The sequence below is a fragment of the Poeciliopsis prolifica genome, unplaced genomic scaffold, assembly GCF_027474105.1.
Source record: "Poeciliopsis prolifica strain line A6 unplaced genomic scaffold, Auburn_PproV2 SCAFFOLD008, whole genome shotgun sequence".
NCBI classification, from domain to species: domain Eukaryota; kingdom Metazoa; phylum Chordata; class Actinopteri; order Cyprinodontiformes; family Poeciliidae; genus Poeciliopsis; species Poeciliopsis prolifica.
In genome coordinates, this window is record NW_026562383.1 from 16082065 (window position 1) to 16098696 (window position 16632).

Sequence of the window (16632 nt, forward strand, 5' to 3'; positions counted from 1 at the left end):
CTTTTCTGTAGAAACATCCCATAGTAGAGCAAGAGTTTGGAAATGGAGGACATTAGCTCACTGAACACTGTCATTATGAAGTATTTTGGTAATTTCATTGAGACTAAGAGCCTGCATGTAATAATGTAATAAGCAAAACATGGGTTAGAACATAGGGTAATTTATTATTTTACTGGATTTTGATCTTAAAATAAAACATTATCAAGCTAATTTAAAAGCAGAACAACAAAGAGACAAAGAGTTCACTTCAGTATTTCTTCAAAGTCTTTGTAGTTGTGGGAGGATAAAACTGATTCTAACCTGTCATGTTTATGTTCTTTGTGCCATGTACAATTTGATTAGAACAGCCACCGTTGGCATTTTACACATGTATTGTAAGAAAACTAATCCAGGTCCAACAACGAAAAGTGAAGCTGCCTGGTGACTTAAGGGAAAGAAGTACAGCAATTTTTTTTTCCTGTTGTAATAGAGACAAATGTATTTCTGTAATAGAAGAAAAGAGCACAGATAAAAATGTAACAACTTTTGACAATAAATGTTTAAAGGTAGTTAGTCTATAGTCATTTTGTTAACTGTGTGATTATTTGTGAGTGTCTAAACTTTAAAAAAGACAGATGGCAATCGTATCTACTTTTGATATGATATATCTATAAGTAGATATACATCTACTTGTATATAAGTAGATATACATCTACTTGTATATAAGTAGATACACATTTACAGTATTAAACAGAGACTTCAACAATAGGGACATAACTATCCAAAAGAATACAGTCGAGATTCAGCAAATAGGCCCTCCAGTTGTAACAAAAGTCAGATTTTCTTTTATCATAATTATTTCTGTAACAAGATAGTATAGAACTCCACAAGCAACAAAACTCCATCCAGCCCAGCTGCTGGCTGGACAGCAGGTGTGATAATAACCCAAGAAGTCCTGATAAAGCTTTTGAGACATTTATTAATGGCAGAAAATATTCCTTAAATGTCACCATTTGTAATGCAGTTCTCAGAATCATAGTTGCTTAACCACACACTAAATCCAGTAATTACCTACATAGGTTGTTATTTTGACCTGCCATGAATGATCTTGGACAGGATGGCTGGTGGATAAACAGCATTTCTTTTATGTAAGGAAAAAGATTGCTATACTGTTTTCAAATCTGAAAACAGTAGAAGCTGTAGCAAAATTCACAACATTATTTACACACACCTGTCTAGATGTTGATATATAGCAGTGACAGTACAGCTAATATGCTTAAAGTAGTGCAAACAAAAAGTTGGCAATAAAAACAGGCATCACCTCTTTGTCAAAATTGTTTCACATTCCATATCAATGGCAGTGCATTTGACGAAAGTTGAAAACCGTAAGTATAGAAAAATCAGCCATGGCTGCTTACAGATATACCCCTTTCCACAGATCTATGACTTCAATTTTGAGCTACTTTTCTTATTACAATCGACTCAGACACCAGAGTGTGGTTGTGCCAAGCCAAAGATAACTTCTGTCTGTCCCAGTGTGCCCCACTTGGTTTTGTGGGAGATGAACTGGCCTACAGCAAGATGTACTGGTGCCATGAGAGTGCTCAGAGGCTCTACAGTATCAAGTGTAGCATGGCTAATGCATTTTTCATAAGACCGGGAGGGCTGGCTTGTAGGTTAAAAACACAAGAGGCCTAGAGCTCAAGAGACACTGTGAAAGGAGGAGGAGAAGAAAGAGATGGTGTTACTCAGACTGATCTTCATCCAGTTGAAGATTTCGCTTCTGTTCTCAGACTCATTCACCTTTTAAGTTGCTTGCCTCAAGTTAGTCAAAACATGAAGAAATGAAACTTTCACAGAGAAGTCTTGCCACTTTGGAGAAAACAGAAACAAGCTGGGAACCAGAACTACTTTTATCTGTGAAGTTAGCATAGCATGTTAACAAAAGAAATGCACACATGCATCCTGTTATGCAACTACAACTTTCTAAGAAACATTTACTTGAACCTTGATGAATATAAATTTATTATTCCTCCTGGTTTAATCTCTACTTTGAGTCTCTTTAGTTCTGAAGAACATCCAAGTTGGCTAAATTATGAGACTACTAGTGATCTGCTATCATATTTTAGTTAAAGCTGCAGTATTTAATGTTTATAAAAATATATATTTTTACGTATTTGTTGAAATTGTCAAAATGTCGTGACAGTATGGTTTGAGACAGAACATTTGTGAAAATAACTCCTATGCCTTCTCCCCTTTTACTTAAGAGGTTTCACTGCAACCTTAAGTACTTTCAACACATTAGCTCATATTAATGTAAAAAAATATCCTTCATTAGAAAAACACTGTTCTTTGCCTGTAGAGCAATTAAATATTAACTATTTCAGCAGATTCTAAAAGAAGCCTAGGCATTTGTCCATGAAATTTATCCACAGAGAATGTGGGTCATGCAGCAAGCCAAAAGTTCAAAGCACACAACTTGTTCTAGAAAATAATGTCTTAAGTTGACTAAAGTTAATGTTGAAGAATTACCAAGTCAAAACCCTGACCTTAATCTAATGCAAATGTTTATAAACGGAAACACACCACACTGCCTCTTCGAACTCAGAAAGAATGTATGTGCATTACCATAAATATCAAGGGTTACAGATAATAGTCTGCACACAACACCTTTCATATAAAATGTCTTCTAGTCTTAATAGGAAAAAAAACTCATTCATTTTTAGATTTCTCTAAATAGTAAAGATGGGAGTCGCACATCTGCTGTTTTCCTCATCTGTTAGTAGAGAAATGCACATAAAGCAAACTAAACAAGGCTTGCAGCCTGAGGGCTCAACTGGGAATGTCTGCTGAAGAGTTAGAAAATCATGCTTTAGTTGGTTGTTTAGTTTCAGAGTTTTAGACAACCAATAAAAGTTTTAGATCTCAGCAGTGAACATATATTTCCAACATGAAACATAGAAGCCGGATACCCCTACAGCAGGAGGTGTAAGAGTCAGGTTAGAATAGATGGTAAAATTATGTTTATGTTTAGGAGGATGAAAGATTCATAAATGCGTTTGGTTGAGTCCTCTGCAAGATAACGATATGTAGATAACTTTGTGGATAAAGAAAGAGACATCCTCTTTCACTATTGATGGAAAAGAACTTGCTTCTTCTCCAGTGCGTCAAATTTTTTTAGAAGTGATCAAGAATTATGCCAATAAAAGACAAATCAAGCCTAGTATAGGGTTAATTATTCCTCAGCTTTTTTATTGTAAGTAGATAGCATGGGATGTGAAGATGTGACAGTCACTTTATGTTCTAACTACAGGTAATGAATGTCCAATTTATAGATTTACCGTTTTTGCATCTGTCCTATTCACAGTTATGTGTTTTAATCGGTCTTTCCTCATCTCCTCCATGCATGTTTGATTCTCAGTCTGCTTCAGCATTGTAACACAGGGCAAATGTCAATCAAACAAATGTGCCCTTGAGCATGTCATTCATTCCTGGATTATTTGTTTTCTTCTTGCTGCACAATCTAACTGCAAAGGTAATTTTGTGTTGGTAGGTGTGTTACTGTATCAACCTCCTACAGTTGTGTTATGTTGCTGAGACTCACCTGTGTGAAAGGCAGGGAGAGTTAATAAGAGGTGTGAGAATGACTGAGAAAACAGGAAAATGTTGCAGCTCAAAACAACACTGATGTAACACGTGTAAAGAGAGTAGAGATGTATGTGTTTAGTTGCGATTAATGCAATCAGTTGCATTTTCTCCTCTGGTGTCATCCAAAATTGTAATAAAAATCGCCACAGTTAAGGTAAAGGCTTTTTATGAGAAGCGTTAGTTGTTTACACTTTAATCAAAAGACAAATGGTTGCAAAATTATTCATGCTATAAGCCACAAACTTCAAAGTGTTTTATTACTTTTTTATGTAAATGTGTTTATATATATATATATTTTTTTTATCTCTGTTGGCATATTTAGGGTCATTGTTCTCCTAGGAGGTAAAGCTTCATCTCTGTCTCCCAGCTTGTAATTGGATTTCTTTCAGAATCGATTTGCATTTAGCTCCATCCATATTCCCAACAATTCTGCACAGCTTTCTTGTCCATTCTAAAGAAAATTGTGTTCACGTGTGGTGTTGTTCTTCAAACACACATAGGTCAACATTTTCCATTTTCGGGGTGCCAGTAAGTTGCCCTGTCAATAGATTTTTGGGCCTGACCTGGGGATCTCTGTAGATAATTCAGAGTTAAAATGTCCCTCTTGGCTGCTCTTTTGATTGATGCACTCCTTTCCTGGACAGTTTAAGTGGTTGCAGTTGTGCTATTCTCTGTCCATTTCCAGATGATGGATTAGACAGTACTGTGTGAGATGTTTAAAACCTGACATACTGTATTAGAACTTAATTCTGCTTTAAAATTCTCCACAAATATCCCCGATCTGTCTGTTGTGTTTCTCGGTCTTCATTATGCTCAGGGGGAAAAATATGTAAGTTTCCCTTGCTTAATATTCAACCTCTTGTCCAAAATCAAATGTCTTCCTACATCAGAGGAGCTTACACTTGTTCGAAGCATAAATTTATTGTCTCTTTAGAACCTGCAGCATCATTTGGAATAACTCAATAAACATTATTTATGCTGAGATATGCTTTTCCCTTCATGCTTTGAGATTTACTGGACATGATCTAAACTTGAGAACATGACACACTGTGATCCAAATGTTATCAGGCTTGCGATTGGCTTTCTGATTTTATGTGTTTTAAGATATAGAAATGAAGTTAATATTCTTAATGGGAGTTTTTTTTTCTGGATGTTACCAAAACATCCTGAAAATTACAAATAGCTTTTATATTTATTTCTACTTCTTATCTTCTTCTTCTGTTTGTGACAGGTTTTGTCCTTGTGACTAATGATGCGATGGAAGGCCCAATGTTTTGTTTTCTGTTGACCCTTCTTGTAAAAAAAAAAAAAGTCTTTTTACAGACCATTGCTCCTTGCAACATATGCTCGGTCCCCACATGATGAATTATGTAGCTTCACAAATCACCAATCTGGGCGTCCATCTGCTGACCAAATTAAAAATGTAAGATACAGATGTTGCAGACAGAACATCATTTAAGTTTGCTCTTTGATATTTTGAAATATACATGTGACGTATGAAAGAGTCCATCGCATTTGTGTGACAAGACCCAAGAGCATTGAATACATGGACTACAGTGTCTCTAAGAGATCTTTCTCAGTCTGCCAGTGTTACAGTATCTTCACAGCTGGACTAATGTACCGCATGTTAATGATCTAATCTTAATGACTGCATTTCTGATAGATGAATCTAAACATGCATAATATGTCACTGATGTATTATATATTTTTGAGTTGTGATCTAATCAGTCATATTTGAAATGTAAATTTCAAAGGTGCACATTAACAAGTTAACACCCCTGAGTATGAGAGCTTTACTTGGAAATGGAAATCGCTCAGCCAACACCTCCATCTCCTTCTGTTCAAAGAAGCTCACAGCTTTTACTTCTTAATGTAAGCAGAATTTTTGTACCTGTCCTCTGTGATAAGAGAAGAGTGGCAAGACATTAGGTCAGTTCCTCTGAGCATTTCCTAAATGCAAATGTTTTTTTTTTAATTGCATTGAAACATCTTATGACATTGTAGATCATAAACACATCAAATAGCATCCATCTTAGCTTATTTGGTTCTACTGATCATTAATAAGTCTTTAGGCCATGTTTACATGTCTCTAGGGACCATTTGACTGACATGCCAAAGTATGACATATATATGTATACATACATATATATGCCAAAGTATGACATATACAGTATATGTCATACTTTGTGACAGATTTTGTCAAAGTATGACATATATACGTATATATATGCCAAGAGACATGTAGTTTTGTAATGTTTCTATTAGTTGTTTTACTACAGTGTACATCATAGTGTTTGCCATACAACAACATGCTATGATCACTGTACACACAGTGATCATAGCATAGAATATCGACTGTTATTATGAGTTCACAAGTTAGCTGAAAGAATTGACATCTGGAAAATCTATTTTTTTTTCTCACATTATTGAAAAAAAAAGAATAGAAAACGTTAGTGAGACATTCTCCTGCTGTATTGGACCAGAACAATATTTCCGAAAGTACTTCCCCGCAACCTCTAGCAATTGCTCCTCAAAATCTGCTCGATCTCTTCAAGCTTTGCTCTCCAAGGTACCACAGATAGTCCCAGCAGCGGCTCATGAAAATTGAGTAGTGCTTTCTGCTTAAATAAACACACTCATAAAATTCAGACTCATCACACAATAGGTTTACATGAAGACGGGGGCGAAAGATTTGTCAGGGTGGTTGTGACAGGAAGGAGCATTCTGTAAAGATGACTGAATTCGTAACATCCTAAATAAAATGAAATGGGGAAAAATACGTCACATTGTTTAGTTCAGATTTTTTTTCTAGCTTTTTATTTCTAGTTACTTTTTTACCCAATCAAATGTGCTATAATTTGCATCACATTGCTGTTTTTATTTTACATGATGTGATGGTGATGGTGAAGATAAAAGTGATGACAGAACCTCTGTACTGTTCTGTCTTTAGAGGCAGCACTGAAACCTAGTGTAGACAGAAACTGGCAGTTATTATTGTTGTATTTCTCAGTGGACTCCTTGGCAGTCATGATATAATGGGCTTCTGTTATGAAATTTATTGCTGTTGTTAAAAAGGGATTTAAAGGCATCCTTGAATAAACTGCTTACATAAAGGGTCTATTTCTCTCTGTGACTGGAGCAAAGTCTCTATCTGTCTCTACCATTCCTAGACTTCAAGTTTTAAAGATTCATTTCTGGTTTTGTTTACATTTTACTTTACCATGTTAATGTAAATCTGATCACTCAGCTCTGGTCTGCTTGATATTTCCATTGAGAAAGCTACCGAAGACCTGAGTGGTAGAGACAATCTAAAAACAATATCAAAGAGTCAGATGACCTTTGTAAACCAAAACAAACAAAACAATACTCACACTCACTTGTAGAATTGAGAAAACTTCAGTGTTATGCTCGATAACGAAGATGCTGTGAGAAAAATGGATTTGGAGCCTTTGGGGTTTCTCCTTGTTCCCATATAAGAGGAAAAGTGTTGATCTGTATTCTCTCTCCACTGATCTTTGAGACGTCCTGTGCAACTGAGCAAAACAGGTTCTCAACCCCGGCTGCGGATTTTTATTTTTATTTTTCTGGTTTCCCTGCTGAGCTTTGCAATTCAATACCTGCACAGTAGAGGAAACTCTCTTCCTATGGACCTTTCTTGTTGAAAGACAAAAAAAGGTCAAAATATTACTTTCTTTCATACCGATTACCTGTCAAAGAAACGTCCTTTTTGGTTAGGATACTAAAACAGCTATCATGGCTCAAAAACCATGCACAAGCATTGTGGTGTGATTATGTTAAATCATGTTATTTTAATTCACACTATAATGCATGCTTTATTCACATACAGACCTGGGGATCAGTCATTGGACTGTCTACAGGTAATATCTATAAATGGAAGAATACAGAGGATACTTCTTAGAAAACAGTTTTAGAGTCCTACAGGGGTCGGTGTTAGGCCAGGAAATATTTTATACATCAGTGATGTATGTAAAGTTTCAGGAATCATAAATTTGTGTAATTTGCAAATGCACAAATATTTTCGTGTTCTGTTGGAATTGGATCACAACATTGACACAAGGTTTTAGTAAAACAATTGTTAGAATAGCTGAATATAATCAAATATATGTTGTCCCACTTGAAGCCAAGGGGATTCAAGTGATATGCACACTTTTGTAGCACTGCATGTTTTATAAATGATAATTTTCTCAAGTAGAAAAGGAAAAAAAATATTGGCTGCTGTAGGTTTTTGCATTGGTTCAAAGTGTTTCTTACATACTTGACAGTCTATCATTTAATGCATTAAAGTCTAATGTAAAAGTTACGTGTTGACATTGAAATTAATACAATTAGTGATTATGCCTTTTGCCATGACAGAATGTATTTAGATTTAATTTTAGATCACACTGATTTAATTAGAATTCTTAGGCAAACCAAAAACTCTGCAGAGAAAGCTTACAGAGGCCTAATATTCTCCATGAATTCAAGACTTTTCCACAGGTTGTCTGTAATGTTCAGCTGTGCAGAAAAGCAGAGCTGACATATTTCTTAGATTTCATTCCTTTTCACAGTGCTGCTATTAACATAAAAATATTGTGAGCTTATAGAAGTTTTTTGTGGTTTTCATCAGGAAATCTGATGTCATTCTGGGTTTTTATCTTCCTCGTCTTTTCCTCTCATTTATTGGAAAAGCTATAACCCTTCAGTAATTCGCTCCAGGGAATGCACTAAGAGTGCCCTCCCTCTCTCCTTTCCTCATATGTTCATTGCTTTGTGTATTCCCACTTGCAGTCTCATTTTATCATAAATGCTTTTTAAACCACTTGACTGGAAAATTGACTTGGCATGTCAATTTGGCTGAACTGCCCCAGTCAAGGCTCTCGGTTCGTTTGCGTCTGTAAATGCTTTTGTTATCGATTGTGTATTTCCCCTCCCCCTTTTTATTCCTTGAAATACACATGTGTAGTCGTTCTTCTGCTGGGAGAAAAATTCTACATTTACTTTATCGCGATTCAACCAGGCATTACCAACACGAACAAGGTCACTGAATACTGAAAGTGCTAGTGTAAGATTGATTATGTTCAGTTCGATTTCAGGCTGCTAATAATACAAGGGGTCTCCGAACTGAGTCAGAAAACACCTCTAAAATTAATAACATTTCACCTGCACTGGCTTAAGGAAGCAAAAGAGGATGGCTATTTAAATGGAAAATGAATATTGACCTTTTAATTACAGTGCTTTGTATTTAAAGGATTTGCCCTTTACATATTGTTTCTTTCTGCTTTTTTAGCACATTTTTAAGATTATCAAATAAAATGTCGATATTAAAGATGAGCTGAGAAATTAGAAAATGGGGCAAAAAGCTATGCAAAGCAAACTTAATGACTTTCTGTGCCACTTCAGGTGGTAACAGCTGCCAACAAGCAGTTGGTAGTGCTGCTGCTGCCTAGTAGAAAAAAAAGACCCTGGGTTTGAGTCCTGACTTGGGGTCTTTTTGCATGTTCTCCCTGTGCTCGCTCTCACATTCCAAACACATTAACCAATTAATGTCAATTAAGGTCAATTGGACTCTCTAAATTGTCCTCAAATGTATGTGTTTGCATGGTTGTGTGTCCTATGTCTCTCTACGGTGCCCTGCAATGGACTGGCGATTTGTCCAGGCTGAGACTCACTTTTCACTCAATGTCCACTGGAGATAGACACCAGTTTTCCTGCGATCCTGCAAGAATAAGTGGATATAGCCGATGGATGGAGTCTGGATATGACTGTATGGCCCACTTTTCTTTGCAGAATGAATTTAATTCAGACATATCAGACAGTATGCCATCATGAACAGGCTGTTCAGGGTCATGGCACAGTATATCAATCAGATTTAAGTTCAGACATTGACGTGCCACTCCAGAGAAAAACTTAATTTTGATTTCTTCCAGCCACTGTATCATTGTCCTGTGTAACCTAATTGCTCTTGAGCTTAAGGCCATTATGTGTTGACCAGACATTCTCTATCATAAGATTTTTTACTAGCAAAAAGAATTTGTAGTTCCATCAATGAAAGCAACTTGTTGAGGTCTTAAAGAGGTAAAGCAGACCGAGGGCATAACACTTTCCCCAAGCATGTTAAACAGTCAGTATGATGTTCTCAAATGCAATGCTGGCTTTGTGCCTGAAATAACTCTTCCTTGTAGTCTCAATTTTCTGACACCAGTGACTCGAGTATATTTTCTAAGTCTTGGGGATAAATAATCTAGATGTTTTGTTTTTGGCAAATGTTTTGTTATTAGTCAGCAGTGGTATTCTCCTGGGAACTCCACAATTGATGTAATTTTTATTCAGTCTCATTTTAATGTGAATCCAAGGCCTGCAGTGCTTTAGATATTGTTTTGGGTTCTTTTGTGACCTCCTGGATGAATATCTTATTCTGTTAGAATAATTGTAGCACGCTGTCTTCTCCTGGGAAGGTTCACCTCTGTTTCATGTTTTATTAATTTGTGGATAATGACTCTCTCTGTGGTTTACTGTTGTTCTAATTTCTAAGAAATTGCTTGTTTTCAGGCTGACATTTTTCAGTGACTGCTTCTCATTTTTTCTTAAATGTATTCAAATTAGTATGTGTTGCTTTTAGAAATCTTTTACTTGAAGCAGATTATTGATTCTACAGGTCAGACAAAGATCAGCTCTGGGTGTGGTTAATGAAATTAATTGGTTAATTAAAAATCTGGTTTATTACATATTTTCAAATTGGAAAATTTTGACTTCCTTTCTTAATAATAAAAAAAATTAATTTGAAAACTACAGTTTGTATTGCCTCAGGTTGCTTTGGTCTGATATTAAAATGTGTATGATCGGAAATATTTAAAAGTAAAAACAGACAAAACTTTTAGAGGACTTTTTTGACATGGTTTCCTCACCGTTTCTTTCTTTCCCTCTTCAGGTTTGTGACTGCCTTCTTGGTGCCATGAGAGAAAAAACCTTTCCAATGGACATACCGGCAGATACTCTTCACCGATGAACATTTATGCCATCAATCCATTCACCAATCATTTGGAAATCATCAACATAAAAAACATATATTTGACTTCCTGAACTGTGTTAAAAATGGAGAACCTCAATGCTTCTGCTGCCACTTGGCACATCGACAGGTCAGGATAAGAGGATTTTCAGAGAAGAATCTTTTACCGTCAGAACGTCTTCTGCACAATATGTTAGTGAAAATGAGAGACTCAAAGTTTATGCTGAAGACAGAGAACTGAGTATCAACAATCCACATGAGTTCATAAGTGATTTAGCAGCAGCTGATATCACCTGCAGAAACAATAGAATGATGGCACTCATATAGCCGCGCCACGCCAGCGTTGCCGTGGCTGGTCGTCACAGGACGGCCACTTCTGTCTGCCATGACCCGGCTGATGTTGGGCCGGACTCTGGAGCGCATCTGCAAAGGCGTCCTGCTGCTCTGCCTGCTCCACTTCCTCATCATGATGATCCTGTACTTCGACGTCTACACGCAGCGGTTCGACCTTTTCAGCCGTTTCAACAACGGCAGAAATGGGTCCAGAAATAACGGGAGCGGAACGGGCAGCGGACATCATTATTACTACTACAACCTTTCAAGACCAAATGCAACATCAGCCACCTACCTGGCTGGTGCTGAACAGCTGGTCCCGAGCTTGCAGCCTGAGAACAATCAGACACCTTCTCCCAAACCGCTGCCACCGTGTCCGGAGAATCCACCAGGCCTTGGTGAGTAGCGACGTTCTACATTTCCATTCCATCTCTGCTGAATTTCTTGTGGTTCTTGATGCAGGTTCTCCACTCTGATTACTTCTGTAGATTAATTTGCTTTGTGGCACAATATATGACAAATGTTTAAATGAAGCATAGTACTCAGGGTTGTGATTATCCTTGCTGCTGGTGCATCTTTACCTAGCACACTTGTTCCTTCCACTTAGCTTTCAATGAAAAAGCCATAATGAGATTGAATTTTGGATTCTCATTATAAATAAGTCATAATCACCAAAAGTGCAAGAGGGGGCTTGAAATATTCCGCATATTTCAGTGTATAATGAATCATGAGTTTCACTTTCTAAACTGAGTGGGAGAAGATATGAAACTTTTCACCCAATACTCAGGTCTTTGGAGCTGTGCTCCAAAATATTTTTGAAATATTCCACACACTGTTTCATATACTGTGTGGGGAGGAAAGCCAAACCAAGACTTGACATCATGCTGAACACACAATTTACACTCTATAACAAGGTTGTAGCACCATAATGCAATGGGGATCTTGAAGATTCATGAAGTCCGACCTAATGTTTCGGGTATATAATATATATAATATTTATTTAGATCTACATTAATGTTGGGAGATTCTTTCCATTGAGTGAATTTAAGCAACAGAAATTGCAACTAAAGGATTTTTTACAACTTTTTCGTCTTTGCTGATTTGTTTAGTAATTCAGTTTTCAGGCTTCTTGCTCTTAACTAGACTTACTGCAGGACCTGCACTGTTAATAGGGGAGGATCATTGATTGCACATCCTCCTTAATAAAAACTGATAAAATCTGGATCAACTGTGATTGACTTCCAATCTTAAGATTAAAAAGATTATATTATGTTTAAAAAATAAAAAATAAAACTTATCTCTCAGTTATTCCAGGTAGGACAAAGATCACAAATAGAGCTTCTTTATTTTTCTAGGTCAGACTACAACATTAAATGGTTTTATCAGGTTCTATTTCAACCTGATAGACTCACAGTGGAGCTATTAGATGAGATTCATGAAGTCCGACCTAATGCCCCTCTGCAGAAACATAAATAGCAGCACAAGCAAACACCAGAGCTTTAACATTTCTCTTTGGTGCTTTCTTTTCCTTGCTTGCGACTTACAGGTGAATTACTTAAAATGCTCAATGCAAATTATAATCAAGCTGCAAGTATCTCAAGTGTATTAGCATGGAGTATAAAGTTTTCTGTAGATTTATTGCATTAGAATGGTTTCTATGAATTTTGAATGTTTTCAATAAATCATAAGAATATGCATGGATTTCAGAGGTGCACATAGTATATTCAGCTTATTCAAGCATGAATTTGTATAGAGTTCAAGTTAAATATTTACATACACTCTAATAACATACTTTTTTCTTGTTTGTATAACATTGAATAAGTTAAATTAAACTACTATTTTAGGACAGTTATGATCAATAAAAATTTTTTTTAGCTTTAAATTCAGAAATGTACATGCATTTTCATAATATTTGGTTGAACAGTTTTTTTTTCAAGCATAAGACTTGAATTAAATGATTTGGACATCCTTTTCCAAATTTTGACTGTGTCTTTAATTCTTCCCATCACTGAGGTCTTGGGTAGCCTGGCAATTGTCTTTCTACACAATTCAGCTCAATTCTCATCTCTCGTCAGTGCTTTGTTTAGGATTTCTCCCATTGAGAATTGGTTCTCTGGTTGAATTTCAACCTGGCCAGTATGTGAACAAACTGAGAGGTTTTGGACTATTCACATTGATTTTCTAGACTATTTTAGAATTGTAGTCTGACTATGATTGTAGTTTGGCGATTGCAGTGGAGGAAGTGAATGAAGCCATTCATTCTGTATTGGTCATGTTTCTTAATACAGAGGAATTAAAGTTGCACCAAGAGGAATGTAAAAAAAACATCTTATTGTTAGAGAAGATGTCATAAATATTTTGAATGCTTTCCAAATTGTCCTGACATTTGTGGTTACTTTAATGTGTTTTCTTTTTACAGTTTTCACCTTGAGTACGGATTGGTTAATAAGAAATAAGAATGCTTCATATTCCCACCCAGTGGTAGATTTTGCATTATGTCTTCTTATAGACAAATTCAAATTTTTTTTTAGCACATCTGCCAATAGGACCCATATGAAAAGCTACCACTGTTTCCCATATGAGAAGAAATAAAGTGAAAAATGAGTGTAATTCACACTCATTTTGTGTGCTTTTTTGTTTTCAGTAATGTTTTTGTTTTATATGTTTACGGAAGTTTTTAAATCAAAATCAGAAACATGCTTGCGTATCATTAGGTTTCCTAGTTTGAATGTAGTTTTGGCTGCTTCATAACTATGACTGTATAGTTTGCACTGCTTGTGCATCTGTAACAAACTCAAAACATTGATCCGTGGATGATGGAGAGGTTCCTTATCTACTCATTCTCACCTTGTCACTGATTATTGATTTCTCTGGAGGTTGCTTTCTTTTGCTGTACTGTTGTCAATGACTGTGACCAGTGGGACTTATGATTTTTCTCTAATTCTGTCAGGGCTACTTTCATCCACTCCTGAAGCACTTGATTCATTTCATTTTGTTAATTAGTGCATTTAAATGATGCAATTAGTTTTATGTAGCTATTAAAGGTGTACATGCAGGTTAAAGTATCTGCATTTTTCATATGGAAGTCTTGAACTGTAGATCAAAAACTCATTGGTTATCTTTATTTTAATAAGGACAGACAAACTTACTTTTAAAATTTAAAATTTAACAAAATATAAAATTTTAAAGTGTTGGATAGTGGTCATAAAATACTAATGTGGGTTTTGAAGACTGTGGTGCTCAGGAATAAACTCTTTTCTTAAGTGTTTTGTTGTGGGAAAAGATTTACTCTTCCAACTCATCTACTGACTTGCTTTGTGTTATTAGTGATGTAAACCTGAGTATTTATTGAATTTTGTAGTGTTTATTTTGTTCTTTTTTTTCTCCTGCTTCATTTCACATTTTGCAGCTCTTTGCTGATAGAAGACAAACTTTTTTTTTATCCAACTCCCTCTATTCTCTCTCTAAATGAGCTTTGTATATTTGATCCCTCACAATCATGTTGTTGCAGCATCAATGTTTTTCTATTTTCTTACCGATCATTGCTTTCCTCATTTGCTAATGAGGCCCATATTGTGATCCGGAACAGGTATTAAGAGATATAGGTGTCACGTTGATTCGTCTGAAGCCTGAGCTTTGCTGATTCCATTATTTGGCTTTGAATTGGCAGAGTCACTGAGTCTGGGTACGGCATTCATGCAGGGCACAGGTGTACTCTTGTAGTTTATCTCTGGCCTTTCTCGATGATGGAGTGGCTGCCTCGGGGACGTAATGAGCAGGGAGGCTGAGGGAGACTGAGAGAGACTGTTTTTCAGTCACAGGTGCAGAGAAGGAGCGAAAAGATCTAATGGATGGAGGTATGATGGTCGGGTACGAAGAGAGACAGGCGGAGAGTTGGAATGTGCTGAAGGAAAGAACAGCAGGTGGAGAGGTGAGGGGGGACTGAGTGGGAAAAAATGGAGACCTCGAGTCGAGACACACAAACACACTGTGCTAAAGGCAGAAAGTGAGAGAAAGAGAGAGAGGGGAAGAAATAAACAAACAAGCCCTTGGCTGTCCCACAACACCAGCTGACAGGTGCTGTCTGTGTGAGTGGCTAGTATCCACATTTTATATCCTGACTGCATGTGTCTCTCTGTGTGTGTCCACTTGTTTGGGTCTAAATGTGAGTATGACTTTTGGATGTTCAAATTAGCCATTTGTAACTTAAGAAAATTCTGTTAGCGATCTAAAAACTTTTTTTGTTTTTACTGAAAAACTGTTGCAAAGCATTTGTGTTGTTGTTGTTAAAATCACTGAATATGCATCTGTCTTGTAATTGCTGAATGTTTGCACCAAACCCATCTGTATCTGACATTTTCAGTCGGATTACCAGCAGGTTCTAGTGATGCCAGTTGGACAGCAACCAACAAACCTATAGTAACATTGCAGAATATTGGCCATAAAGTCTTCAAATAATAATATATATGTTTTTTTCTGGGGCTTCACTTACTCTCAAATCAACATGAATAAATACAATCACAGGGGTTTTTCCAGATGTGATGTGATTACACAAGTAACTCTTAATTAGTCAAAGTAAGTTTCGGATTATTGATTTAATTTTAAATAAAATATGATGGATTCAGTTAGTGGAGCTCAATATGCTCACACACATAAGTATCTATTTCTCTCATTTATAATGACACACAAACACAAACACCAGGTTCTAGATTCTCTAGGCCACATGTCCTCCTTTGAAGTCAAGTCTTGTTTCATTCATAACTGAAGTAATTTGACTGAAGTGGCATTCCTGCTGCAACCATGATGTTATGCAAGTGATCCCTGTGAAGGAATCATGAGGAGGTAAAAAAAAAAAAATAAATAAAAAATCCGGCTGTACCATTTTAAAGCCAGTTTGATTCCAAATAGGTGCTTCAGTTTTCATCTTCCTACTGTTCAGCTGCTTTGTGGCACAGCATGTTTTATAATATGTCTACTACATTTTTAATGAAAGGGGTAACCAAGATAATCCAGCTTTAGAATATATTCACTCTGGTATTCTAAAGTTATTTTGGGCGCCATGTTTATTTCATAAGAATGTTCAGCTTTTCGGAGGGATCTTCAGTGCTCAAAAACAAAAAAAATGCAGATTGATACTAATATTAGTATCAATATTACAAATATTGCCTTATCTGTAACTATAACAAATAGCTTAGCTGACATCCACACAGTTTTTGGACATTCCAAAAACATTTGACTGAAGATCAAGATGTCAAATACTCCACATATGAAGCACTTCTACTAAATTTATAGAAATACTAATGATGCAGCAGTAATCGATTTACAATGACATTACTTTGGCTCGTGGATTGTTACATAGGCACAGTTTCTACTCTAATATTTACTTACCACAACATCCTGGAATCTTGGACTAATGGAAGGCTGATCTCTTCTCTGATTAATTTAGCTCATAATTTTAGACCACTTTAAAAATAAATAAAAAAAAGGTACTTACCCTCTCCGAATGCAAAAGAATAAAGTGGATTCCACACCTTTATCACTGTATACGCACAGTTTTTAGAGTGGATGACATGCTACATTCATGCAGCATGTCATGAATGCATTCATGACATGCAGCAAGTCATGCATGCATCCTTTTATATTTATACCACAAAACGATGTGCTGT

General features: G+C 36.2%; 1 protein-coding gene across 1 annotated transcript in view; it reads left to right on the forward strand.

The window, feature by feature from the left end:
* b4galt2 (UDP-Gal:betaGlcNAc beta 1,4- galactosyltransferase, polypeptide 2) overlaps window positions 1-16632 on the forward strand; it is a 149091-nt gene that overhangs the window by 12476 nt on the left and 119983 nt on the right. Inside the window, exon 2 of the mRNA XM_055033322.1 lies at window positions 10556-11364. Coding sequence (XP_054889297.1) covers window positions 11019-11364 — 346 coding nt within the window. The 5' untranslated portion in view covers window positions 10556-11018. The remainder of the gene's footprint in view (window positions 1-10555; window positions 11365-16632) is intronic.